The following is a 27,267-nucleotide window of genomic DNA, read 5'->3' on the forward strand; positions in this document are numbered from 1 at the left end:
TGGTGGGGGCTGCTGGGGAGGTGGGGGTGGCTGCTGTGGCACAGGGACCGGGACCTGCTGCATCTGCTGATGGTGGTGGTGATGGTGCTGCAGACAGACAGACAGGCTGATGTCAGACAGGCAGAACCAACCCAGACCAGATCCAGGGTCCCCATGGGGCCCACCGAGCCAGGTGGCCACCTCTCACCTAATGGAGGAACACCCTGAGCCCACGTACCTTCTTCTGCTCCCTCCCAGGGTGCCCCTTCTTTTTTGACTTCGGAGCTATCTCTGTGGAGGAAAAGAGAAGGTGGTGAGGCTCTGGGGAAGAACAGTACAAGCTGGCCTTGGACGCAGAGAGATCACAGAGCATGTTCATGAGGACCAGTGATGCTGAAAGGGTGGCTAGGTTTGGTCCAGGCTGAGTCAATTACCAAGGGGGAGGGAAAGATGTGTGAGGTGTCACCTACCCATTTGCCTGTTGCTTTTCCTAGCGGGGCCGTGCCTAAGAAAGCCTCCCCTGCCAAGCTGCAGACCACCAGTGCCATTAGAGGCTGAGCCACAGCTGCATGGGGACCTGAGCTGCGGAGACCTTGCCCACGCCTCCCCTGCTTGAGGGTCAGACACTACCATGGCGGCCAAGAGTCTGCACACTCTGGACCTCCTCCAGCTGTCCTGGGGCAGGCTTTGATGGTTGAAAGGTCACGCTTATTTGGCAACTGAGAAAAGTAGAGCTTTGAGAAGCAAAGGTACTGGTCCAGGGCCACACAGCTAACAGGAGCAACTTGGGGACCTCCAACCCTACGGCTCTCCGAGACCTCTCCTTTTCATTCTCCATGGCGAAGGAAATATGCTCAGAGAAACCAACAGTGCTGGCACGAGCATCTGGCCACAGAGCCACAGGTCAGGTGAGGAAAGCGCTGGCAAGTAGGAATGCCAAGAGGGCACAGTGTGGCCACTTTTGGGGAGGGAAGGAAGCAGGTGGGCCTCCCCAGAATGACGAGGAACAAATGGGGTCGGTGTTTACTGCCATGGTTAGCAAAGGAGGACGCCGGCCAGCTTCTCCTTCCTCAAAGATGACGGACTTCAGAGAAATCCCTGCTTTGGGACACAGTCAACGTGCTGCAGAGACAGCAGCATTGGCCCTGGCCCCGCAGGGCCGATAAGCTGGATGCCGCAGTGGTGTGGATGTGTTCGGGGCATGCCTGCCTGTGAAATGTGCTCAAGAGTCAGTGCACCCACCATGGCCCCTGCTCCAGAGATTTACACTGAGGAAATTTCACCAGCCAGATGCCCCCTGGCTAAACACAGATGGTGTGCAAGACCCGGAGAGGGAGAGGAGCCCTGGCAAGTGCTCATAGGTCTGCAAGTAACATGGTTGCCAACCTCCAGGCAGGCTGCCGGGCCCCCAGTAGGGTGCCTTTTGGATTGCTGTCACTGAGAGGCACCTTGTGGCTTTGCCTGGCTGCCCCTGCATTCCTTGTCAGGGTGTTGGCTCTTACTGCTGGTGTCAGAAGACGCATGCTTTGCCCAAATTGAGGCTACCTCTGCTTGGAGCCATTTTGTGGAGGACCATGCTAAACTTCTGTGAGGTACATGGCCCTCAGGATGTAGCTGCCACCAAAAGGAATGAGAAGGGATCTCATGCCCTGCAAGAGCTGACCACTCCATGCAAGAGACAGGACATGGACATAGACCTCAGCAGCTACAGACATATGTCCTAATACAAATGGCAAAGGGCCACAACTGAGGACACTTTGGACACAGGAAACAGAGGCCTAGCCCCAAACCCAGACACGAGATGCCAGGATATAGAGCTTAGGACTCTTTGGGTCAGAGTATGAAGTGTGGTGGGAGGGAAGCTCCTGTAGGTGAGACAAGGGTAGAGTCTGGGTAGATGTGCAGGATCACAGCAACAGGGCAGCTGGCTGCTGTGGAATGGGGGAAGAGGAGCACTGGGGAGCCTGGAGGCCCCAGGACCACAGAGACCCCACACACCAGGGGAGGCCTGGTCCGCATAACCTAGATGCCTCACAGCAGGAGGCCACTAAGCCAAAGAAGTGGGAGGAAAAGGCTGGGGCTTCCCTAGGACGGTCTCCTCTCCAGCCCCGATTCTAGCACAAGCAGGTGATGGAACCAGGGTGGCTAGGGGCAGCTGCTCCCACACTGGGTGCCCCTTTGAGGGATCAAGGGATGGGGAAAGGAAACTGTGGGAAAAGCGAGGCCACTGTGTCAAGCCCGACTAGGAGCAGCCTTAGGGATGTGCCCAGACAGTCACGGGGAGAATGCTGGGTAGGCCAGGGCAGCCTGCTGTCTGATGGCCTTGGAGAGATCAGTTTTAGCTACCATAAATGAGGGATGGTCACTCTAACTCTTCATGAGAAGGTGTGGGGACTAAGTGCAATGGCTCCTATGGGGGTTCCAGAGAGCATGACTCGACTGCCTTGGAAAGGTCACAGGGATGTATCCCGGGGCTTCTTAGAAATACTGGGGGCACCTGGGTGGGGAAGGCCTGGATCAGGGGAGAGGAAGTGGGAGGCACATGGCAGACTCCCAGGACCAGATGACTAAAGGGTCTGACAGGGGCAGGGGCAATCCAGTCTGGCTCATGTGGCCCGAGCTGTATCAATGTTACCAGTAGAAAGACAAGACAGGAAGTGCACAGCTTCATAACACACCAGCCCCAAGACACCCCCCCACACAAAACTCTCTAGAAAGGGTTACATGAAGATGGCCTCAAGAACTGTGTGATCTTTATTCCATGACAATCTTCAACTCAACACAAATTTCATCTTTACACAGGATGGTAATTGTACAAAGAAATAAAATGGTTTTGTAAAATCTGATTAAAACACTGATTCCTCCCACCCCCCGGGCCCCACTCCAACAAAGGAGACAGAACAGAGGGGTCAGGGCAGAGTAGAGGAGCTCTCAACTGCACTGGCCAGCTCCCTCCACCTCCCATAACCCCTCCTCAGGACCCACAGCCAGCTGGTGTGTTGAGGACCCTGGTGGGCACCTCCTGCCACCCATGCACAGGAGGCTGCCAACAAGAAGTGAGTGGGCACTAAGTGAGAACTGGCACTAAGTACAGGTGACAGTTTAAGTCTAAAGCGTTTTCAAGTTCAAGGGGTTCTGAGCGTTCTCTGCCAGGTGGAAGCCCCTACAGGCAAGAAGGATGGGGTCCCTGGACAGCAAGGGTAAAAGGACCCTACAGGAGAGCTGGCCTGTGGCTAGCCGTGTACATGTGTGTGGGGGGAGGGAAGAGGAGGGAAGGACAGGGGTGGGGGTGGCACACAGGCCTGACACTGTGGGAATCCAAGCTGCCATTTGGTCCAAGACAGCATAATCTTCCCAGAAAGATAATGCCAGCAGCTTCCCAACTGTCCTGTGGGAATCTCTGGGCATGAAGCCCACCTTCCCTGCCTGCTCCCACCCCAGCCAAGCCAAGTTTCACTGGGAACACATCAGGCATGGGCCAAAGGGCAGCTCAAAATAGTCTATTTGGCAAATGGAACTTGACTGGAAGCCGGATGCCCAGAGAAGATGAGAAACAGCCTAGAAACTCTTGAGCATCCCTGCAGGGCCCTGGGAGGCCCTGGTGAGGCTGGAGCTAGATCCTGCGGGACTGGGGCAGTTACAGCTACTTGAGCCCCAGCACCCAAGGAGCTAGGAAGGTCTACCAGGGTTTTCCCTACAGGCAGGAAGCCAGCACTGAGGGCCTGCCAATGGTGGGCTGTACCTTAAGCCTACTTCCAGCTCCAGAAGGCAGGCTCCACCACGCCAGGAGATGAACAGGCCTTAAAGAAGTACACAAACTACACTTTAAAATAGAGAAAAAAAGCCCCCTAAAATGCAGATGAGGTTCCTTAGGGGACTTTTTGTCTTGGGCAGTATTCTGCTGAGATGCTGGATTCATGACCAAAAAAGGGCCGATATTTATTTTTAGAGCAAAAAGCCTATTCAGTATCTCTGGGAAGGCTTGGATGATGTGGCCATCCTTGGCTGCCCTAGCCCCAGGGGCTGTCGTCATTCTAGGGGACTGAAGACTAAGGATGTCCACGCTGGCTATGCCCCTCAGAGATGTGCAGGGGCAGTCCCCAAGGGGCTGCGGTGCCCTCTCTTGTCCACTAGCCCTGATCCCAACACTGCCAGGGGTGGGAAACATGAACCCAAGCGCCCTTCACCAGCCACCTCCATGGCAGCCCAGGAGTTACTTTCCCTGTGCGATTTGAGGAGAAACCAAAGAAATTGGGAAAATGCCCACCAGGCAACTTAAGCTTTCGGAGATATAGGGGAACAATGGAGACAAAAGGAGAACTTCAGGAGGCTGAGTCAGCTGTGGCTGGTGATGGGACAGCCCAGCTGGCCTCACCTCTAAAACCTCTATTTCTCATTTGGGAAAGCTCAGGAGGTCAGTGTGTTCTTCCTGATGCTGAAAGAGGTCTTTCCTGGGCTAACATCATTGCAAGGTCCAGAAGGGAAGCAGTTAGGGTCCAGAGTCCCAGAAAAAGAGGGAGAGGACAAAGAGAGAAAACACATTTGAGATCGGGCTTTGCACATGGAACAGCACCACATGTATGCACGTGTGGGGTGATTGTCATCACCCTCTGGGAGATGCCACCCACCCAGAGGACCCCAGATGACCAGGGAGGCTGGGTGGGACAGCCAGGCAGTCTGTAGGCAGGCAGCCTTCCCGAAGGTGGGACTAGGTGTGAGCTGCTGGACATGACTAATCCACCCCAGGGACAGGCCCAGGGCTCTGAGGAATTCCATAACTTGATGGAGTCCTGTCCCTTTCACAGAAGAAAATGAACTTAAGCTATAGCTTGCTGGGAAGGAATCTGGAACTGAAGACCGTTTTATTAAGAGTCCGAGTCCATTGATTAGGCAGGACCTACATAGAGGGAGAGAGAAACCAGTGTGAGAGAAATGGTGTGGAATGTACCATTCAAGCCACAAGACTAGAAGAACTGTGGGCTGAGCCAGCCCGCTATGCCCTGGTGGCTGACAGGGCACAGCCATGAGAGAATGATGTTGGAGACCAGGAACTGTCCCCTGTCTGACCGGCCTAGGGCAGGGACAGACCCACCTTCCCCTTAGAAGGGCCAAGGATCCAAAACTGCCCCGAACCTGTTCATGCTTCCAGACAGAATAACTGCTTCTACTAACGAGTTTCATGTGTGCCCTGCCTTGAGCGCATGCTGGCACTTCCTTTAGCGCTCCTGAGGTTGCCTCTTGAATTTGAGAAGTGCCTGGGCCATATCCCACCAGCCAGATGTGTCAACCCCACCTGGCACCTGCTGACTCTGAGCTATCTCCTCAGGGGAGCTGCACATTATCTCATCTCAGAAAGGAGATGGAGCGCAGGACCTCCAGCTGAGGGAGGGAAAGAGCGAACAGCCAGATCCCAGAAAACACAAACTAAAAATGAGGAGTCAGTTACATACACTGTTGAGGAAGAGGGGGAGAGAAACAATAGAAACAGGCCAAGGAGGAAAGTCTTCTCCTTTCTTTCCTTTTCTAGGGTATCCAACATGGCTCCCTGGACCAGGGAGGGGCTCAGGGCTTCTTCCCACCCACACAGCAGAGCGGATGCCTCTGCTGGAGTCACGGATGCAACCAACCACCACTCCCAGCCCCCTGCATGTGCATGGGAAAGACCCGCCCACCAACCGCCTCTCTCTCTGGGTCGCATTCCACAAGGCTCACCCTCGCCCACCCGTGAAGCCTCAGAATCCCTCCAGCTGCAACTCATGGGTATGTGTGTGTGTGCGGGGGTGTCACCTGGCTGTGCAGACAAACTGGTTGCAACCCCATCTTCCAGATCTCTTCCTACTTCTACCCCCTCCAGGGGCCTCGCCCCTTTCCCAAGGCAAGCAGCAGGCCTGAAATGGGACTGGGATGCTGAGGCTGGTGTGTGGTAAGAGCGCCCCATGGCCTCTGCCTGCACTTCCTAGCTCAAAGCTTTCCAAAACATCAAGCATTCCTTTTTCCCCTGGAGTTATTAAGAAACACCCACATGCTCCAATCCTGGGAAAAGGAAACCAGGAGACTAAAATAGCTGGACTGTGCTCCTGCTGCAACTAGAAGACCAGACCAAAGTACGAAGAAAATCTCCCCACACCTCCCTGAATACCTGCCCCAGCCCAGGTGTGTGAGGGGTGGTACTGAGAGGAACACAAGATGTTAGCCACTCCTGCCTACACAGACCTGTGGATAGCATCTGGAAAGAACCAAATATCAGCAATGTGACCAGTAAAAACTGAAGGAAAGCGTCCCAGGACATCCCCTGCCCCATGTGCCAAGTGGATCCGATCCCAGTGCTGGTGACAGCAAGGTCACAGCTCTGTTAGCCCACCCGGAATAGCAGCACCATGGCACCCTCCTCAGGCCTGTCCAACCCAGACCTGCAGATGCTCAATGGGTGGTGGGAGGGTGGCATTTGTGCCCTACCCCTGCCTGTCCCAATACTGAACCCTAAAGCAGCTCCAAGCTTTAGTGGGAACTGATGCTCAATGAAAGACCATAACCCAAGTAATAACTGGGTTCAGAGAAAGTGGTGGGACAGGTTAATGGCACTGCCTGCTGCTTGGGTGGGGAAATTCATGGTGGCTTGGGACTGAGCTAGGAAAGCAACACCCCCACCTGTTTGCGCACCACCTCCCTAAACTGCAGCCTGGCCCCAGACCAGCCCCATGACCCAATCAGTCTGCAGCATCCTTGTCTATGGACAGCCGCCAGAGAAGGGGTCTGCGCAATCCTGTACCCCCCCAATTTAGTGTCTCTGTTCTGTTTCTTTTGGTGATTCATGTCTCGAGGCTGTGTCAGCAGAACTGACCCTTAGTACAGTGACAAAAATAGGCCCTTTCAGGAATTTCGGCTCCAGTCCAAACAGAAACACAAGAACAAGGAGAGTAAAACAATTAAGCCCCCAAAAACTAAAGGATAAATACCTTCAACGCCTCCCACCCTGCCCCATTCTCCCAAGGCAGAACTGCCTGTAAGTGGCCACAAAAATTGGTGCTGCCTGGCTTCCTGGACCCAGAACAGTCGCTGGAGAAGCTGCCCACCACTCCAGGTAGAGTGCAGTGTTCCATGTGGGACGGGATGGCAGAAGGCTGTGTTGAGTAATTCCCGGGGCATGGGCTCCAACTTTGGGATCTGTTGCACAAAACCCACACAGTGGGACCCTCTGAGAGAAGTACCCAGCCAGCCTGTAACAGAGGTGGCCAGTGCACATAGAAGGCAAGAGAAAAGCCCCTGGTTCTATCGGCAGCTCTGCTTGCCAAGACAGCAATGACAAAAGGGAGCCAAAATGGGGAGGGTGCCTGGGAAGAGGGAAAAGCCAGAGCCGAGGCAGCCGAGCAAGTGGTCAGGGCTGGACTGTGAGAGCCTGGGAGCCAGGGGCTGTGAGACTGTAAATCTCTCCCTTCTTCCTGCCAGGACAGCTGTTCCCAGGATTCTCCGATTACTTGTTGCACAATCTTCCCACTTTAAGGGGGGTGGGGAGAGTGAAAAAATAGAAAAATGTGGCAGCGGTAGGGAGCTGCTGGAAATGTTGTCCCGGCTGCCCCACAGCAGGCGACAGCAGGAGGGGGCACAAGGCGCTCACTCAGAAACCCAAGAGCATTCCCACCTACAGCAAATGAGCCTGGAAGAGGAGCATGGGGGCCAAAGACAAAGGCCATGGTCACAGACTTGCAATCAGGATGTGATGATCACAGCCCCCTAAGCAGTCCCTAGCCCGGGCCAAGCCATGCTGTTTTAATGACGAAGTCCCCTGCCAATTTCAGCCTTTGGGGTTTTCTTTTGGTCACTCAAATCCTTAGAAGAGAAAGCTGCAGAACCCCTGGTAGGAACAATCTGCTACAGAATGCAGGAACTGCAAAAACTCAGAGGAAAGGCAAACTCAAGGCTTGTCTGGCACAGAAAGTGAAAAGTCAGCAGCCACCAGGAATGCTAATTGGGCCCAGAAACATGGCCATTCACCCTGCTGAGGGCGGGGCCCCAGATAGGGGCGGCCAAGGGCCAGTCCTTCCCAGGCAAGCATGGGGTGCAGCACCCCCTGCTGGCTGACAGGAAAAAATGCACTGGAGGATGCTGGTTAGAAAGAATGGATAAGGCTAATGTAGGGCAACTGGGGAGGCCAGGCAACTGCCCACACAGAGGGCACTAGAGAAATACAGAACAGATGTGCCTTAATGGATTTCATTCCATTTGGACCCAACAAAAATGATGTAGGGGGCATTTGGAGTCCTGGAGAAGCACCCAGCCCACCCCAAGGTGTGCTGCTCACTCACTCGAACACCAGGCTGTAAAAGGGAAGAGGAATATGTTGGACGAGGCCCACCGGCACCTCCTCCTCCAACCCTAGTTTCCTGAGCAACATAGCTCTTCCCAGCTGCTGTGAGGGACCCTCAGCCTTCCTTGCCACAATCAGGTCACCATGTACATGCACTGACTATATGAGGGTCAGCATTTATTTCCAACTAGAAAAAAATTCTGGAGGCAGGACAGATCCATGGAAGAACATGCCAGGAGTCTTTGTTGCCCAAACACGTGTTTCCCATAGTGGATCTGCACACCCCAGCCTGCTTGACACCCCAGGGCTAGCTCTCAGGTGGTCTGCAGCTTGTCTGCTCAGCTGACAGATCTAGACCTGCTAAGTGGCAACCATGCTCACCCTAGACACAGACTGCTAGCTAGCTCCACCTCCCAGCAAAGGCCTCCAGGGTACCAGGGCTTCCTCCCTACCCTCTCCCCCAGGCCAGTGTTAGCACCTGCTCCCCTGAGAATAATGAGAGAAGTAAACATCTGGAGGAAAGCAGCCCTTTCCCCACCCCGCTCCCAACATCACAACCTGACTCCACCTCCTGCTCTGAAGCTGCTGCCCAAAGGTAGGCTCTGACGGAGCACCGGGGAACACATGTACAGACCCATGGAGCACAGAAAGAAGGGACTGTTAGAAGTGCGGACATACATGTCCAGGTGTGTGCAGAGTTAGAGAAGAGCCAGGAGCAGCCAACATAGGAGCGAGCACACTCTAGGGAGGAACAGGTGGTGGCCAGAGTCCATAAGACAGCAGAGCCAAGAGGAGACTGGCTTTTTGGTCTGCCAGCTTCAGGTGACTCCACACCTTCTGGAGCCTGGCAAAACACCTTCCCTGGAATGGCCACGCTGCATGCAACTGTGATGCAGGGAAGACCATGGGGACGCAGTCTCCTCTGGGACAGAAGACTGGCAGTCGAACCAAGGTCAATGGCACCATCTGGGCCCCAACACCCACAGAAGTCCTCACAGCCCAGCCCCCCACCTGCCCCTCAACCCAGCGTTCTGCAATGTCAATGTCCTTGGCCACTCAACCTCCACAGCCCAATCCTCAGGTGGAGCAGTGTTAGGGCCACCCACCATCCCCAGGGAGAAAGTTAACATGGCAGACAGACAGATGGAAGGGCCAAGCAAAGTCATGACCACCGACTCTGGGATCTTTAGCAATCTGGACAGAGGACTAAGCTGGTGCCGGGCACAGGTGGAGGAGTTTGAGAAGATGCTTACAACACATGTCCCCTAACCTGTTTCGGAGTCTTCGCTGTCAGAGGAGCTGGACTCGCTGGTGCTCTCCGACTCCGAGGATGAGAAGCTCTTCATCTTGGAGGAGCCAGCAATTACATCAACCTTCTCAGCTGTAATCCGAGCATCAGGAACTGCGTCAGGCAGGGCTCCGACACCAGAGATTGCTGTTAGCCACAGGCACCCCCCCAACCACAGCTAGCCTGTGTGTGAGCTAGAGGGGCAGCTCCTCACTGTGTGAGAGCTGGGGGAGGGGCAGCTCCTCACTGTGTGAGAGCTGGGGGAGGGGCAGCTCTTCACTGTGTGTGAGCTGGCGGGGGGGGGGGGGGGGGGGGGGGGGGGGGGGGACCCTGCAGCCCTCACGGGCATGGCTTTCCTTCCCTAGGATGTATTCACTGCTGGCTGCCGTCCTTCCAGGACTTGAGTAGTCCCATGTTTCCCACTGGTAGCCTCCTGCTCACTAGCCAAAAAATTGGCTCATGTGTAAATTTCAAGGCCCCTCCAAATCTCTCAGAATACCCTTTAGTGGGTTTATCAAGGATTCAAGAGATTGGGCAGAGGGATTATTTCCTAACACTAGGTTCTGCTAGGCTTTGGTCCCCTCAATTACTTTTCTGGCAGGGAGTGAAGAAGACACAAAGGGAACATGACAGACACCCAGAGACTAAGCAAGACAAGGAAATAACCCCAGTGGTCTCTCAGCACAGCCATCCAGTGTGCAGAATAGAGCCCAAGTGTCACCACATGGTGCACCCCAGGCAGGGGCCCAATGACCCCAGAAGCCAGTTTCGGCTGAGGACAAAGATCAAGAGCAAGGCCCTGATATGGACCCTAAGTCCTACAGTCCTAAAAGCAAAGCTGTGAGTCAAAATGAGGCATATATACCATGGAAGAAATGCTTGGAAGACTGTTGCCAGAGAGGGGGCCACATTGAACTGCCCCCACTAGAGAGAAACGGAGGCTGGCTCAGCTCTAACGCATCGCACCAGCACACGGCCCCTGGAACACTGCAGACACGCCTTTCCTCGTGGCCATGCCCCACCTGGAGGCCCCAAAGAGGCAAAGGGTGCTTTTAGGGAATTCTGTGCAGCAGGCAGCCAGGGATGAAACACAGCAAGGTGCAGGTGGGCCTCTCAGAAAGCCACCAGCTACAGAGATCGAGAAAGGCAATGACGACCCAGGTCCGAATGTGATGTTACAACCTTCCAGAGGTTTGTATGTCAAAAACATAGATTTTATAATTGGGAAAAAAAACCTGTAGGGGGAGAGGGTTGAGTCAGGAAGGGAAAGTTAACTGAGGAATGCGCACAGGAAGGACCTCCCCACACCCAGAGGGCCCAAGTGCACCTTGAGGTTTCCTTTTTTTCCGCAAACAGGAAGTGACATAGCGCTCCAGCTCTCGCAGTGTGGACGGCTTCAGGGTCTCGAAGTCAATCTCAATCTCGTCGGGGTTGGAGTTCTTGAGGGAAGGCTCCCGTGACTGGATGATGTGCACCACGCGGCCCAGCTTCTCACCGGGGAGCTTATTGATGTCCAGGCTGAGCTGCCGCTTCTCCTCATACGACATGGGCTTGCACTTGTCCTCCTCCTCCGACTCATACGTGGGCGGGGGCTTGCTCTTCATGGGTGCTGGCTCCTTCTTGCTACAGAGGGATGATACAAACACTGTCAAGAATGGGTCCCCGAGGAAGCCAGGCACTCATTCCTCCACGTGTATAAGGGGGGACCTCCCATAACCCACCTAGATGGCCTTCACAGGAAAAGGGGGTTGGCAACTCACACCGAGGGCATCCAGTGGAGACTAAAAACAAACCATGACCTGGGCTTGCCTGGACTGGGGCTCTGCTGTGGCCCCGTCCCAGCCATCTGCACCACACTATCCTCCCTCACCAAACACAGTGAGCTCCAAAGGCTCATCCCAGAGAAAAGCACACAGAGACAGCAGCTTAGTCCTGCTTTGTGTGCACAGCCGCCAGCCCTGCCCGGCCCAGTGAGCCGCTACAGCACAAGGGCAGCCTCTCCGCTGGCCAGGCAGGCTCAGGTGGAGGCCTGCAGGGCTGGCCGAGCAGCCCCCAGGAGGAGGGTCCCTATCCAGGGTGGTCTCAGGGACACAGACCTCGCATTGCTGTTGCTGCTGTTATTTTTCTTTGTCTTTTTCGGAGGAATTTCCTTGGCTTTGCTTTTCTTATTCTCCTCCACTTCCTCTTTCTTTTTGTGCTTTTCTTTTTTCTTTTCCTTCTTGTCTTTCTCCTTTTTCTTTGGTTTGTTCTGCTGGGGCTGCGAGAGGGCTGCAAGCTGCTCATGCACGGCTTTGAGCTGCGGACCAGACAGGCAAGATGCAAGCCTGGGGCTGGGACCTCCTTCCCATCACCCAGACCCGGACATCTGCTGTGAACCACACAAAACAGCGTGGGGCCCCAGGTGTTAGGGTACAGGCACGGGCAAGGCAGAGGGGGACTGGCCCTCAGTTCTGTGATCTGCCATGTTAACCAGATTCCTAAAGTGCCCCTGCCCACCCGTTCCCTGAATTCCAAGGATTGTCAGAATCCTCCTTGCCAGAGGAGCTGCCCAAGCCAACAGACAGTAACCCTCACAGCCATCTTGGTCCCAGAAGGAGGGTCCCTGAGGCCGGCAAGAGTGTGCAAACATTTTGGGCACTACAGGCCTTAAGACCAGCTTGTAGGGACAGGAGCAGAGCCTCAGGAGAGAGGGACATCCTGGCTCGGCCTCCCCCCAAACCTTGACACACACAGCATACACACATGCATGACCAGAATGCACTTGACCTAGCAGAGGGGAACAGGCTACAAGGGGATCAGCAGAAATTCTCATCCTGTGGTAATTCAGAGCCAAGAGCCTCTCTTAAAAACGTCTGGGGTGATGCCTTGGTCCATGCACCCTAGGAGCTGAGAATGGAGCCGCCGGTGCCCTCACCTGCTCCTGGAGCTCAGCCAGTCGCTGGGCCCGCTCTTCCTCAGAGTCGTCAGTGGAACTGTCACTGTCCGAGGAGCTATCGCTGCTGCTGTCGCTGGATGAAGGCGGGGCCACAACCTTGGTGGGAGGGGGCACAGCAGGGGAGGACACGGCCACCACAGGCTCCTCAGGCTCATCCGGCATCTTGGCAAAACGCATTTCGAATACATCCTAGGGAAGGAAAGCCATGCCCGTGAGGGCTGCAGGGTGCCCAGGCCATGCTCAGCATCACCTTGGCCTCACCCGCTGCTGGGGCCAACTCAACAGGAATAGATCAAGAGAGTAAAGAAGGCTGCAGGGATGGTGGTGAGCCCCTCTCCACACAGGGGACAAGAGACCAGCCAAGGGCCTCTGACAATTCTTCCAACACTCCTCTCTCAAATCTCACTTTGAAGAGCAAGGTGGTCCTGATGTGGCTGGGCATTCACTCCCTGGGGGACACAGCCCATGTAAGAACATGTGACACAGATCACGAAGGGCAGCTGGCAATCTAAGGGTGCTTGATAGATGGCGGGTCAATGGCAAGAACCCCAGAAACAGTCCCCTAAAGCTCCCACCAGGTCTGTGGCTCACAGAAAAGGAGCCTCTGCTGGTCTTCATTCACACTCCAGCGGGGAGTGGGTCTGCGGTTTTAGAAAGCCTTCCAGGCAGTGGGAACAACATGTGCCAAGGCCCCAAGGTAGGAGTGTGCCTGGCATAGAGCATGCCACCACTGAGGGACCAGGACCCACTGTAGTTGGCATGTGGTGGGTCTACTTCCCCATTCTTCAGACTGCCCTGGAGCACCTGAGTGAGCAGTGCCAAGCCACTAGCTGGGGCATCTTGAAAGCACACGAGTCAAGGGTGAGAAAGGACAGCGGGTGCGGAGGTACTGAGGACAGGGTAAGGGAGGGAGCCACCCTGGGAGGTGTAAGTTGCACGAGCAGAGACCATGGGGAGATTGAACACGAATCCCATTCCAGGAGACCCTGAGACATTTCAACTCCAAGATTCAGGAATCAGATGAAACCACGGGGTCACGAAGCTCAGGGAACAGCAGCCCTTGCACCAGGGGTCATGCCCCAGAGCTAGCAGGTCCCTCCCTACCCTGAGGTCTCCATGATCAATCCAGTGATTACTCAAGAGAACACAAGCAGAAGGAACAGGGCTGGCTTTTCAGCAGGATTTTGAGACCTGCTTTAAAAACTGATCACCACGGCAGCTTACACTATGGAAGGGTCTGTCGCCCAAGTATGCGATGTTGGTGCTTCAGAACCAACTGAAGGGGGAGTGGGGGTTGGGCACCAAGGCTGCCGTTTCAACCGGGGTCCTGCTTGACAGAGCCAGCCCTAGAAGCACCTCCTGATGGCTCAGGAAACACCCCTCAAGTGTTCCTCTCCCAGGCAGCTGGGATAGAGGGTGTCCTCTGCAGCAGGCATCCCACACAGCTGTGGTGCTGCACCCCTCTCCTGAAGACCACCCAGCATACGGCTTCCTTCTCCCAGCAAGTCACCTGCCTGGGATTCTGTTGTATAAACGGTTGTGCTGATAAATTACCAGAAGGGCAATAACTTTCTAATTTATTCAGAAATAAATCCTTAAGCAGGTTTGACGGTAAGGAGGAGGAGGGGATAGAGACAATCACTGCCCAGCCTGCCAGGAGAGCGGCCCAGGTGGGAGAAGCGGGGGTGGCTTCACACCAGAGCAGAGGCCCCTCGTGCAGCAGCAAGCAAGACCCCCAGCCTTGACGCACCCAGCCATATGCTGGCAGGGGGCAGCGACCCTCCCCACCTGCAGTGCCTTGGATGTGAGTAGGCTCAGGCCCCAACTGATCCCAAGAGGTATCTGGGGCCACAGGAGCCTCTGGAAGAGCCATGCCTGCTGCCAAGGAGTAGGAAGTAGGTTAGAGGAGAAATATGCTCCAGAAGTGTCAGGACATCAGGATATCAGGAAAGGAGAGGACCAGCTCTCTTCAGGACAGACGGAGGGCCCTTCACTGAATGAGAGCTTGCTTCAGGCCACTTGCTTACGTGCCCAGCCTCCTCAGACCATCTTTGAGAGCACTACCCTTGTCACAAGGACATCCTTGTTCTTCCACCCTAGACTATGGCTGCTGTGGAATTGGCTCTGAGGCCTCCTTCCATTCCCCGGGTGCTTTTGGCCCTGGCCCTCCCAAGGGCCCAAGACCAAGCGGCAAGGAGTATGAGACAGGAAGCTGGTACGGATGAAAAGCTAACATCAGGCAGGGCCAGGGTGTCCAGCTGCACCAGCCCGTCATCTTCCTCTGTCTGGAGGAGGACAATATGTTGCTGTAGTCCGAATAGGGGGCATCCTGGGAAACCCATGGCAGGCCTGGGGCTGCTGCAGGAAAACCTTGCCGAGTGACTGTGAAAGACACATATCCACCTGCTTTGTGATGAACAGGAAGGATGAGCTCCCTGCACTCAAGGAACTCATCGTCTAGTGGAAAACAGAATGACGAGTAAACCCATGAACAGCTGCAAACTGTTCTAAGTGCTAAGCTGGAAACAGCAAGAGGGATGATGAACTGGGAGCAACCGGAAAGGGTATGCTGAGACCTAAGAATGAGAGGTGGGCATCAGGCCAAGTGCTAGAAGACAAGTGCTAGGACAGTGCCAAGGAGAGAGGGCAGAGGGGATATGGAGCCAGCAAGAGGCTAGAAAAACCCAACTCAGAATGCACCCAGGGTAAGTGTCACATGAGGGAGGACAGCAATGGAAAGGAGCAATGGACACCAACAACCAGCACCATTATGGACAAAAGGGGCTCAGGCCTTCTGCTGTTGGGCCAGCAGTGTCTGAAGGGAGTGTCCAGCTCCCTCCCACCTTTACCTCCCCTCCTCTGTGGGTCTGGGTCACGATGTGCTTCTGGGCCTCAGCACACCCCACTGGTTTCAGAGCAAGTATTCTTTGTGCTAGAATGTTGACCAGGGTCACCTGCCCTGAGCTGCATCCAATCCATGGGAAAAGCACCTCCTCCTTTTAATGAAATAGATATGCTCATGTGCTAGGAGGCCACAGTGCCCAAAGATCCACAGGTGAACCAGCCCTGGAGCCAAGGGGTGGAGCTGGAGACCCTCGGGAGAGGTGCAAAACACAGAAACATGAGGCCCACTAGGTGCCAGGTGCTGGGGACGCAGCTGTGAGTGGAAGAATCTCTAAAGCTTCTTGCCTCTGGGATCTAAGGCAAGATCTCAACATACTGTTCAGTTCATTTTTCCTTGTTGTAAAAACAATTGCATACCACCTTGAACTTGAGATATTTTTCTCAAAATAAAACTCTGGCAGCCATATGGGTTGCAATCACTACCAAACTTCCTAAATAACCTCCACTTCAAAACAGAGCAGAGAGGAGAGGGCAGCCACCAGCAGCTCTGGGCCCACCAACTGTGCTGGTGGCCTTTAGATCAAGCCACTCTTGAACTCCTGAGGAAACTCCAGCCCAGAGGCTCCTGGTCGTCTTTGTGACCACAGCTGTCAGACTGTGGGACAGGTTTTCTAAAGGCCCATAATTTACAAGGTGGAAGAGGAAAATGAAGTGGATCCTTTTCCACATAACATTCCAGGTAAATCCCACTCTTTGGGTACAGCCTAATTAAGAGACATAATTAAGCAGGTCCCAACACCTCTTAAAAAGGGCTGTGTTCCTCCCACTCCTTGACAGATAGTCCAGCTCTCTAAACCATGCTGATACGAAGAAACTTAGAAACAAGAAAACAAAGACTGAAATACCACAAACACAACAACTGCCTTCTAGAAGAGAAGCCCACACCTCTACCCATCCACTGGCACGAAAAGGTGACACCACTTTCAGTGACACAGTGACCTTCCAAGGTGGGCAAAGCAGGTTGGGGACAGAGGCAACCCAATGCTGAGCACCCCCCACAGCACAGCCCCACCCCTGCCTGAAACAGACCCCTGGAGGACGGGAATCTGTCTACTCCAGCCTGGTATCTGGAATCAACGTTTAGCAAGAAACCCTTCAACTGAAAGGCTGCCATGTGGCAAACATCTCAGTGGCCTTGCTATGGGTAAACTCCACGTCTGGGGAGGCTCACTCTACACCCGGAAAGAGAAAAATACAAAAATGCAAAAAACAAACAAACAAACAAACCCCGTTAAAACAAACAAAACCAAAAACCTTTGTTGGAGAAGCAGAGACTGTGAAAAGGAAGTAGCTCCTGGGTTTCAGTGGAGGACAGGAAAAAACAGACGCAAAATTAGGAAGAGATAAAACATATTAGAGGGTGCTTTTTTTCCTTTATTTTTAATAAAGTAGCTCAAACTAGCAATCTTTGGTGCTGGAAGAGAACTTCTTTTGGTTTAGCTGTTTCCATGAGGAAAAAGAAAGGGTATAGGCATCGACCTCAAGTATAGGCAGCGTGAGCATAAGTACCCTGTCTTCTCCAGAGAAGGGGAGAGAGGAGGGAGGTGCGCAGGGCACCACAGCCACCCGGTGGCTGTGTACAAGAACTGCTGTAAAATTAAAAAACCTGAACTCCTTCAAGGATGGGAGATGCAGACATAAATGGTGAAGGGGCAGTCTTCTTTCTGAAGAAAGCAGACAGACAAGACCAAATTGAAGAGAGCTCCCCACAACCCCCAAACCAGAGAAAACAAAACTAAGATACAAGCAAGTAGAAATAAAAACCTTAAAGTCTGAGCATGCATTCAAATAAGAGGAAGCAGGTCCATACTAGTAAGAAAGAGTCCAACCAACCTCACAAGGGAAGTGTTTTTTTCTACCCCAAGAGTTTAAGGACATGTCCTCTGAACCAAACGCAGCCCCTGATGCAGACAGGGGCCAACTGACAGAACAGGGAGAGGAGGTAGGAGATGCCACAGTGCTGAGTCTGGGACAACATGCGGAGTTAGCAGAGCTGGGAGGGAGGTGGGCAGTGGGCTCAAGTGACCTGTGTCTGATACAGACCCACAGCTCACCAAAGGCTCTGCAAGTCCTCATTCCCACCCTGGAAACACCTCACAGATCGCTGAGAGATCCAGGTGTGCAGAAGCCCCTTCAAGCCCAAAATTAGCATACCTGCACCTCACGATGGCAGATGGCCCAGACCATCATCTGCTCTGACCTCGACAGCAGAAGCAACCCATGGCCTTGGGGAGAAGAGACTGAGAACTTTTATGATTTTCTATGTATAATTTTAAAGAATTAAAGCAGATTATAAAAGCACTAAATATTGACTTTATTGTCCAAAATTGTTAGAACTCCAACCTTACTATACAAAGATAACTACTGTTTAAATTTGGGTTTATGTTTTTCCTTTTTTTTAAATAAAGAGAAGTGGTGTCAGTTTACACATTCATGCTGTAACCTGTCCCCCTCCCCACCCATGTGTGCACTTTATAATGTGCACCCCCCAGGGACTCTTGAAGGAAAGGGCCCATGAACCCCACCCATTAGGGAATTGTGGGCACATACAAAATAGCCACCCTGCAGCTAGAAGGCAGACAAAGGCCTTCGAGGCTCTGGTGAAGAAATGCCCACAGTTGGGCAGTTACTTCAGCTCACAACTGTGACGGTGTCTACCTGGAAAGAGTGTCCCCCGCCGACTTGAGACAGGTCTGTTTTGGAGAAGAGATTGGGCCATGCACAGCACACACGCTCTTCCGGCCAAAGGCAACCGAATGCAGGTGGAGGGTGGGGAGGGGCAGGGAGGGGGCTTTCAGTGGGACACCCCAAAACAGAACCAGCCACCCTGCTTTAATAATAATCAAATAACCCCAACTTTTAAATGTATGCATTAGCCTGAGCTGAATCCACTTTTCCAAAGTAACATGGCATTATCCCAAGGAAAGTGACAGAATTAAAATCTGCCAAGACCCACAGAGGTCTGGTCCAACCAGGACCTCAGCCTGCTCTGCTGCAGGACAGCCGTACCCTCCCCAGAGCCTCACCTGGAGCTTGCGGGCCATGGCCACCACCTCATGGTCAGGAGGGTTGTACTTATAGCAGTTGGAGAACATCAATCGGACATCAGCACCAAATTCCTGAGCATCTCGGTACTCACGGGCCTCCAGTTTAGACTGAAAAAACAAGACAGGTTCCCGTTAGCCTTGTCTGCCCATGTTCCAGTAAGGAAATGGCCAGTGGCAGAAATGAGGACTGCCTGTAGGAGCAAAATGGATTCTTAGTGGCTGTCAGTTTAGTCCAGACTCTGGTGGGGGACAGGCCATCACCACCATCCTCAGCATCAGATGGACAAGGAGACACTCAGCAGCAAGTCTCAGGGTGGGCACTGCCCTGCTAGCACCCTAAACTCACCCACCGGGATCACAGGGACTGGCTGAAGGGCAAGTGGATACAGAATCCAGAGAGGAGTCACAACTTAAGCCAGCACTGAAGACAAGATGAAGAAAGGAGGGCTGGGCCCACTTCTGATTTGCTTGTCTTGGTGACATGGCATACAACCCTGGTCAAGGCACAGCAACCATCCCCTGCTCTGCCTGTCTCATGTTTGGGCAGACTTACTCCACTCCCAGAAGGAGAAAAATGCAAAAAGCACTAAAACAAACAAAGCCAGAAAGGCCTCAAAACACTACGGTGGAAGTGCCTACGGTGTGCTTCCCACTCAGAGGTGGCAGCAAAGGCCCTCTCCATCACACACAGCCTGGCAGTCTCCAAGCTCCAAGCCCCTAGCCCTCCTGAAGCATCTACCCTGTGCCTCTGGAGGTAGAGGACACCAGGCCCCAAGGCCCCAAGGCCCTGGAAGGCTCACTTGCTTTTCCTCAGATGAGGGAGGAGGAAGCACCACTGCCTGCATCCAAAATGGCCAAGCACATCATCTTGGAGCATGTTCCCACAGCTCCCAGCAGGGGGTGCTGGATTTCTTTGGGCGGGTGGGAAAAGTCTCTACAGCTACACAGTTCACAGAATCCCCAGACCAGGTCCCTCCTCTCAGACTGGTCCAAGCAAAAACCTGGTGAGGGAGGCCCAGCTGGCCTCATCACCCTCTCCCAACTCATCCACCCCAGGGGCACGTCTGCTTACTTTGATTGTGCTCATGTCCATGGGGTGCTTAATGATGTCGCAGTAGTCGTGCAGGCCCAGCGCCTCCACGTCCACGGGCTTGTAGAAGGGCCAGGCGTAGGCAGCATGCTTCTTGGCGAACATCTCCTTGAGGATGCCACTGCAGCATTTGAGCTGCTCTGAGACCTTGCTGCTCTTCTCTGGTGCTGGGTGCTGCTGCGAATCGGGTACATCCTTCTTTGGGGGCTTCACAGGCCGACTGCTCTCCCGCCGGGGGCCCAGCTTGGTGGTCTTGGGCTCCGGGGGCAGTGAGGGTGGCTCGTGAATGGGGTCAATGGTGGTGGGGGTGGTGGTGTCTGCTTTCCTCTTCACCCCCTTCTTTGTCTGTCAGGAGCACAGCACGGTCAGGGGTGGTGGCCCACACAGCTGCCCCTCAGGGTCACCCCTGAAGCCAGACCCGGTCTAGGGTCCCAACACTCACAAGGGCACAGGGCCTAAACATAAATGCATGGGTGAAGGACTGAGGACAGGGAGACCCTGTCCCACCACTCTGCTCTACAGCTGGGATAGGACCTGCCAGCAGCAGGAGAAAGCACACAACTGAGTGCAGGATCAGCTCACTTGGAGGCCAAAGAGCCTCCTGGAGCATTTCTTGCTCAATGCCAGAACCTCTCCTAGAGTGCCCCTGGAGCACGATTCAGAGACTACACAGATGGCACCTGCAAATGCATAGTCTAAGTTAGAGATGGGAAGGGGGCAGGGATCCACAGGAGGTGTAACACTATTAGGGGATCTTTCACTCAGGACAGCTGCTTCTGGGCTGTGATTTATACATGGTGTGATTCCCCCAGAAACACCTGCCAGTGCCCGGGAGCCAGGACAGGGCCACCTGTCTCCTGTAAGCCCTTTGTTCCCTGGTGGCAACAGCCTACCAGCGCCCAGGACGCTCACCTTCACAGGCTGTGGGGTGGCCGCAATGATGGGTGGGTGGCTCTGCACAGGCTGAGGGGCTGGAGCAGGTGGGGGTGCAGGCTGGGGGGGCACCGGTGGGGGCGTCTGCAGTGGCTGGGGAGGCACCACCGTCATGACAGGGGTCTGGACGATGAGGTCTGGGGTGACAGGGAAGGGGTGAGGCGTGGCCTGCACGGGCAGCGGGTTCTGCTGAGGGGTCTGGGTCTGCGGAGGAGTTGATGCTTGCGTTGTGTTTGGTAGCGTGGAGACGCCGGGTTTTGCCGTCGTCCCTACCAATCATAAAAACGACAGGGAGTCAGAGGCTGGGCTGACACATGCTGGCTGAATTTGCAGGGACACTGCCACATGAGGCAAGCATACATCTGCAGGGCGCACTGGCCTAAGAGACAGAACATCCTGCATACCCCAGACCTCGCTGTGCCAAAGCTGTACACCTGCCCCCAGGGTCCAGAGAACAGTGGCATGCTACACTTCCCAACTTCCTGGGGTGTCCTGGCCATAGTTCCCAACTTGGGCACAAAGACCCCTTCATGAGCCTGGAGGCCTGGGCCAAAGGAGAAGGAAACACACACTAGTGTTAGTACCAGGAGAGTACAAGGAAGAGCGGAAAAACGCTCCTTGCAGCTTCCAGCAAGAGCTGTCCTTATTCCCATTAGTGCAGTGGCTGTCCTCACCAAGATTTCTGGAAACTGGCACACCCCCACCTCCCAGAACCACAGGGGATGGCTGGACTGCTGCTGTCCTTCATGACTGACTCAGACGGCCTCCCTGCAGCTGGGCAAGGGAGTCTGAACACACATGGATCACATGGCATGCCCAGCCAGTTCCAAAAAAAAGGAGTTACGAACAGAGCTCTAACATGAGCAGGTGGGCCAGGGTACTGGAGCCCAGCAGCATGACACAGACTGCTATATCCTTTGCATGCACACTGGCCTCCGTGAAAACGGACAAAGGCAGCCAGAACTCTGTAAAAGCAGCCTTCATCTGTGGGCTGCCCTTGGGCAGTGCCCAGGCTTCCCATGTGCTTCACGAGGCTAGGGTGAGGTCCTGCTGAGTTTCCCAATTTTCCTTCTCCAGGCATTATTCTTGGGCTTCTCCAGAACTGGAATAGAGAAGCCACTGACGTGTCTGGCCAGCATGCAGACCAAACCCCTGCTCCCCGGGAGCAAGGACCAGGCTCCTCGTGTAAGGATAAGGAACATGACTTAGTACTTAACAGTCCAGGGATGACCTAAAAGACTAGTTTTCCTTGATTGCCCCTGGGCACTGCAGGAGATCTGGCTGCCCCTTTCCAACACCACTTCAGAGCAGAGGGAGGGGGAAAGGTTGCTCCTCAGAGAAGCAAACAACTCACACCCAGGGACTAACTCGCAAGTATCTTTTTATGCAGCTTGAAGCTGTGAAAGTCAAAACATAGAAGGCAGCTGTTGGAGGTTTTCCTTCCTAGCCAGAAACGGTTCTTTAACAGGGCAACTCTCTGCCAGCTGGCCTCTGGAATTGTGTCACAGTAGGGGCTTGAAGAGAGGGCATGACACACAGAGAATAAGAAGGAGGCTTAACTTGGGCCTCAGATAACTGTGTCAAAGCCAGCATGGCTCTGACACAAGTGCATTAAGGTAATTTAAACAACAAACCTCAAGGCACTAGGGTCAGCGTGTTTGTTAGTTAACATTGCTTCTAGTCAGATTAATTTCTTTACACGAAAATGGAAAAGCAAAAACCATTTATGGTGGGGTGAATGATTCAAATAACAGCAAAGTGCTTTGGAAAATTATACTTTCTTCCTAACTTAAGTCCACTAACCACCCACAGAAAAGGGAGGGCCCCGTTATTTCTACTTGGGGGAAGCCACAGGGTCATGTAACCTTGTGGGGCAGATCCAACACTGAAAATGATCCCACCACATCTAAACAGCAGCACGGTCATCAGTATACAAGGATACTTCAAGAAGTTCATGGAAAGATAGAATTAAAAGATCATATGAATCTTTCCATGAACTTTTTGAAGTACCCTCATATAACGTCTCCATCTCCTCTACTGAACTTAAGAAGGGAAGGGACAAAGACCAAGGAAATATAAAGCCGATGCACTTGCTACTTCAGTACTCTACCTGCTTCCTTCCTCCCACGTCCTCTTCCTTTTGCCTGGACTATCATGATCTCAGTTTCTTCTGTGGGTAGGTCGCTGATTTTTTGCAAGAAGAGCTTCTCCAGAGCTTCTGCCATTAAGACTATGTCATCTCCAGGCTGGATGAGGAGACACGTGGGTCGAGTTGGAAAGCCCTCCCCTCCCCGCCTCTGCAGACAGGCGCCCTACCCCAAGGCATGAAGTGTCATATCAGGGTCCTTCCTCAATGTGAACCTCAAAGGAGCCACAACTATTATGCTACTAGGTAAACATGGAGGCTTGTGTTCCTACAGGTGTATCAAGCCTGCACCTGTCTACCTATACCTACCTCTCTGGCCTAAGAAACCATCCTAAAGTCTTTGGCATCTGCCAAGCTCAGCTGATGGGGGCCCCTCCTTGCGTTTGGGCCTCCCTCCCCTGATACAACTCAACTTCACTGGAAATGCTTGAATGACACAGGATATCTTGCCACAGATACTTCAGCAAGGCTCCAATAATGCTCCCCAGTGCACTCCCAAGGCAGGGCTCTGGGCAATGCCCACCTCATACTGCTTTATGGTTCCCCATTCTGTCACCTAGTCCATAACACACTGATCCCACTCAGCTCTAAACGGAGAGTCTGATCTTCACATTTTACTTAAACCTAAATGGTGAGAGCTGACACTGTAAAGAAAACACAGTAAACTTCAAGAAACTCACCTACCCATCTCTTCTGGGCAATTTTACCCACTACACCAGCACAGGTCAAAAGCTGAGTTCTGTATAGGGTCTCCCTCCAGAGTCGTTCTATTTGAAAGGGTTGATTTTAATCACATCTGTGGTCTGAACTGTAAACAAATGATCTGGCTTCACGGCACAGCCAAGCCAAAAGGTTTGGCTACGGGGTTAGGAAGAGACCTTCAGGTCTACATGTAAGACCAGGAGATACATGATTGTATGGCCAAGAGTTAGCAATGGTCCCATCATGGTTCCAGGAGACCATCACCCACAGAGCAGCCGAGCTCACATGGTGGTTTCTGTCTGAGGACACCTCTGCACAGCTACACTATAGTAGGCTTTTTCCTGACAATTTACATCTTCCACACGTACTTTGTGGTGAGTCCTCACTACACTTCCACATCTTCTCTACTAGACATGTTCAGGTAACAAGGATGGCTTGCAAGTTAAACATGGCCAGCACTCTCCTCCCCACAAAAGAAACATATCCGTCACCACACAGCCACAGGTCCCATTACCTCCACCTCCAGCAGTCTCCTCCTGCTGGACTAGAAGCCCAGCCGCGCCCAGCACCAGTGCCCACAGGCTCCTAGCATGCCTGCTGCCACCTCCTCCTCACCTCCCCGGGCAGCTGGACATCTGCTCCACAGCTCACCTTGTTGTAGATGTAACAATTTGTAAACATAGTGTTGAAGTCCTGGATACATTCCTGAGCATTCCAGTAATAGTTGTTTTCCAAGCGCTTCTTTATTGTTCCCATATCCATAGGTGTTTTAATGATTTTATAGTAATCCTGGAAAGCAGAGAGAGCAAAAGGCCAGTGTTACCTCAGCAGCCACATGGCAGGGATGTGGGCTGGCCAGGTCGGTCTTGCCCATTTCACTGCAGGTAACTCCATAGCTAAACCGATGGGAGCCACAGCACAGACTGAAAATTTTCCACTGCAGCAGTGAGGGATCTCAAGGGAACCCAGAGATAAAGTGGATGAGAGACGGATGTCTAAATGCTAAGTGTCAATTTGGAGGGAAAATGTGCAAATCTGTCAAGTGCCCTGTCTTGGAATAGGTTGTTTTTAGTCAAAATGTATGCTTCTTTTAAAATATCCTTTCATTTTTAATAAATAATGGGAAAAGCATACAGCCTTTAAAAAAGCAGTTCTTATCTACCAAAACAACCCATGTCAGGTCCTTTTTGTTCTCATCACTTGAAATTTCATACATCCATAAAATACAAATTTCCAGGAGCCGGTGTGGAGACCACCCAAAACAACTGAACTCCCTGCTTCCTGTCACACTGAACAACTGTGGAGCACAAATCCCCACCTGTCAAGTTCATTGGACTTCCATTTCTTTTATTTGCACACAGTCTACCACTAAGGACCCATCAGTATCCGGACACAGGTGAGTAACTAACCAGGTTAACTGCCAAATGAGGAACTGGTCAGCCTTCACAATCCTCAGTAAAAGAAAAAAAGAAAAAAAAAAAAAATCAGCCAGCCCCATCCTCAAACATCTTACTCTCCAAATGCTAAGTAGGAGGAGCCAGTCGACAGGTACAGATGGTCTTAAAGTCCTCAATATCAAACTGTATGATCCTTACAACTTTTCTCTAAATCTAAACCTAGCCTAAACAATTAAAAAAAAAAATTAGGGGCAGATCAAGCAGTGCCTGGGTTTCCAGGTGGGAGGACCACAGAGGATCAGGCTGGGGGGCTGCACACAGACACCAAGCCCCCAGTGGATGGTCCAGTTCAGGTCTCTTGACCAAGCTGTTGAGAACTGCATTTTCTGAGGCCATCACCTGCACTGAGCATAGGCACTCCTGTAATTAAGCTCGCGTGAGGTATCAGAACCACATCCAAATGGGATACCAATGGCAGATGGGCTGGCTGGGGTGGACAGGCTATTTTAGGGAGGAGGATAGATAGACCTACACTTAGCAAACACTGAAGTCCTGCCCGGAAATGGTGGTGGACAGTACTAAATAGGAGTATGGGGGTGTGATTTTGAGTTGCTCTGACACCCGTGAGGAGGGAACAAAAGCCACCCACTTATATGTAAGGCCTGGCAAAGATTAGAGCCCTGCCCTGGTAAGGGCTGCACATGGCCAGGCAGAAACCTAAGAGGGGTGTCTCAAATCAGACTTTCTACACCAACACTGTGGTCTGAGCTCCTTTCCCCAGAGAACTAAGTCCAAATACATCTGCTCCAGTGGAAATTAAGACTTTATTCTAAATCTAGAGGTCAAAGGTCTCTAAAAATGGTATCTGAATTGGCCATAGTGTGTCAGGTGGCTCAAAGGCAAGCAGGAGGGAGGAGGCAGGATCAAGTTGGGTGGGAAGAAGAGGGAGAGAACCTGACAGCCAAGGCTGCGGGCTTCCAGGTGTGACAAGATGCCAAAATGCATGTGAGGATCCAGAAGGCATCAGAAAATAGCAGAAGGAGGAACACTAGTTTGGTGGCACTATTAACATCTCCTGAAGGAGGGGGTCCCAGAAAACTGAGTTGTAGCATGGCAATGCTCCTAACTGACCAGCCCCTCTGGGTCAGCCCACACCACACCTGAGACCACTCTCGCCCAGCAACCTGGCTCCTCACTTTTCCATCTCTGAACACATCAGATCAGTGCCACTACCGACCGGCCCCTTTTTCCTACATCAGAGCTGCTGAGGATGACATCAAGAGTCACAGAGACAAGTGTATTCACATTTTGCCTGGAGCAGGGAGATCCTGGCCACCCTCGAGAGCTCAGCCTCTACTTCACAGAGATTGATCTTGAACTCTTACAACCCCTTGCCCTAACCAACCACTCACACCTGTCTGCCCCACTGGCAAGTGCTGTTCCCTCTGGCTCAACTGGTATGCTGCCTTCTGGAGATCTCAAGTCCTCCAGCCCCTCTTCTCCTCTGTCTTCACCCTCTTAGCCCTCCACACCTCTGGCCCCTCTGTGTTTTCCTGTAACAAACTGACCCCTCTTCCAGTCTGGCCCGGACATATTTTCCCTTCGAAGCCAAATTTCTTGAAATGGTGGCTTCACATCCTCACCTTCTCATTCACACCGTTGCAAATCGGGTGTCTACTTCTGTGTCACGTCTTCCTAAGGTCACCAATGCCCTCCTAAAGGCCAACAGGATGGTCAGGTCGGAATCCTCGTCTGTTTGACCTCCCTGTAGCCTCTGATGTGGAAATTTAAGGAACTGCTCTCTGCTGGTGATTCTCTTGGCTCTTTTTTATAGGCCTCTCCCGCCCCCATAAGTGCACTGGAGGCCCCGCCCCACCCCCATGCAACCTCTCAGTTCCTTCCATTTGCTCTAAGAATGTCATTCTCAGTGGTGGATCTGCACAGCCCAGCTAGAGGCCAGTAGTGCAGCAAGCTCCCACACACAGCCTCCTGACTGACCTGTAGGCCACCACAGTTGGCTGCCTCCACGCCCAGTCTTAGACAATGGCAAGTGTGGCCCTCTTTTGCCTCCACCCCTTTCTTGAACCAGTTCATTACCCAACCTGCAGTGCCCCCTCATGACTCTCTTCCCCCGAGTGTATATGACGTGTATTCAGTGGATAGCACTGGATAGTTGTCACAAACACCATGGCTTTCAAGCCAGGAGGGTCACACTGGTGCATTCATTCTTCTTGAATGTGGACACCTGGTGAGGCTCAAACCACCTGTGTATACACGAGCAGTTCTAGTCTTTGTAGACCCAGCCTGGGTCAGTGGCTGCAATCACCTAATTCACTTGCCAGGGGGTGCATGGGACTTGGCAAACAGCAGAGGACAGTTTAAAGACAATTAGTCCTTGATGCTTCAAAGAAAAGAAGAAAATGAAAGCATTTATTCTGTCTGCTCCCTGCGGTTCAGTCTGGGATACAAGTTGCACTTCCAGAACTGCCTTCTAGGAATGTGGGCAAATGGGAGAAACTCTCTAGGGAAAGAGAAGAGAAG

General features: G+C 52.9%; 1 protein-coding gene across 1 annotated transcript in view; it reads right to left on the reverse strand.

The window, feature by feature from the left end:
* The window catches only part of BRD4 (bromodomain containing 4), a 53,059-nt gene that overhangs the window by 8,487 nt on the left and 17,305 nt on the right, over positions 1 to 27,267 (reverse strand). The window contains exons 5-15 of the mRNA XM_008576403.1: positions 23,981 to 24,118; positions 22,592 to 22,727; positions 20,461 to 20,750; positions 19,531 to 19,893; positions 18,438 to 18,566; positions 12,487 to 12,696; positions 11,669 to 11,868; positions 10,900 to 11,195; positions 9,555 to 9,665; positions 218 to 270; positions 2 to 87 (exon numbers count right to left, since the gene is read on the reverse strand). Coding sequence (XP_008574625.1) covers positions 2 to 87; positions 218 to 270; positions 9,555 to 9,665; positions 10,900 to 11,195; positions 11,669 to 11,868; positions 12,487 to 12,696; positions 18,438 to 18,566; positions 19,531 to 19,893; positions 20,461 to 20,750; positions 22,592 to 22,727; positions 23,981 to 24,118 — 2,012 coding nt within the window. The remainder of the gene's footprint in view (position 1; positions 88 to 217; positions 271 to 9,554; positions 9,666 to 10,899; positions 11,196 to 11,668; positions 11,869 to 12,486; positions 12,697 to 18,437; positions 18,567 to 19,530; positions 19,894 to 20,460; positions 20,751 to 22,591; positions 22,728 to 23,980; positions 24,119 to 27,267) is intronic.

Source organism: Galeopterus variegatus, unplaced genomic scaffold (genome assembly GCF_000696425.1).
Source record: "Galeopterus variegatus unplaced genomic scaffold, G_variegatus-3.0.2 Scaffold1344, whole genome shotgun sequence".
Lineage (NCBI taxonomy): Eukaryota > Metazoa > Chordata > Mammalia > Dermoptera > Cynocephalidae > Galeopterus > Galeopterus variegatus.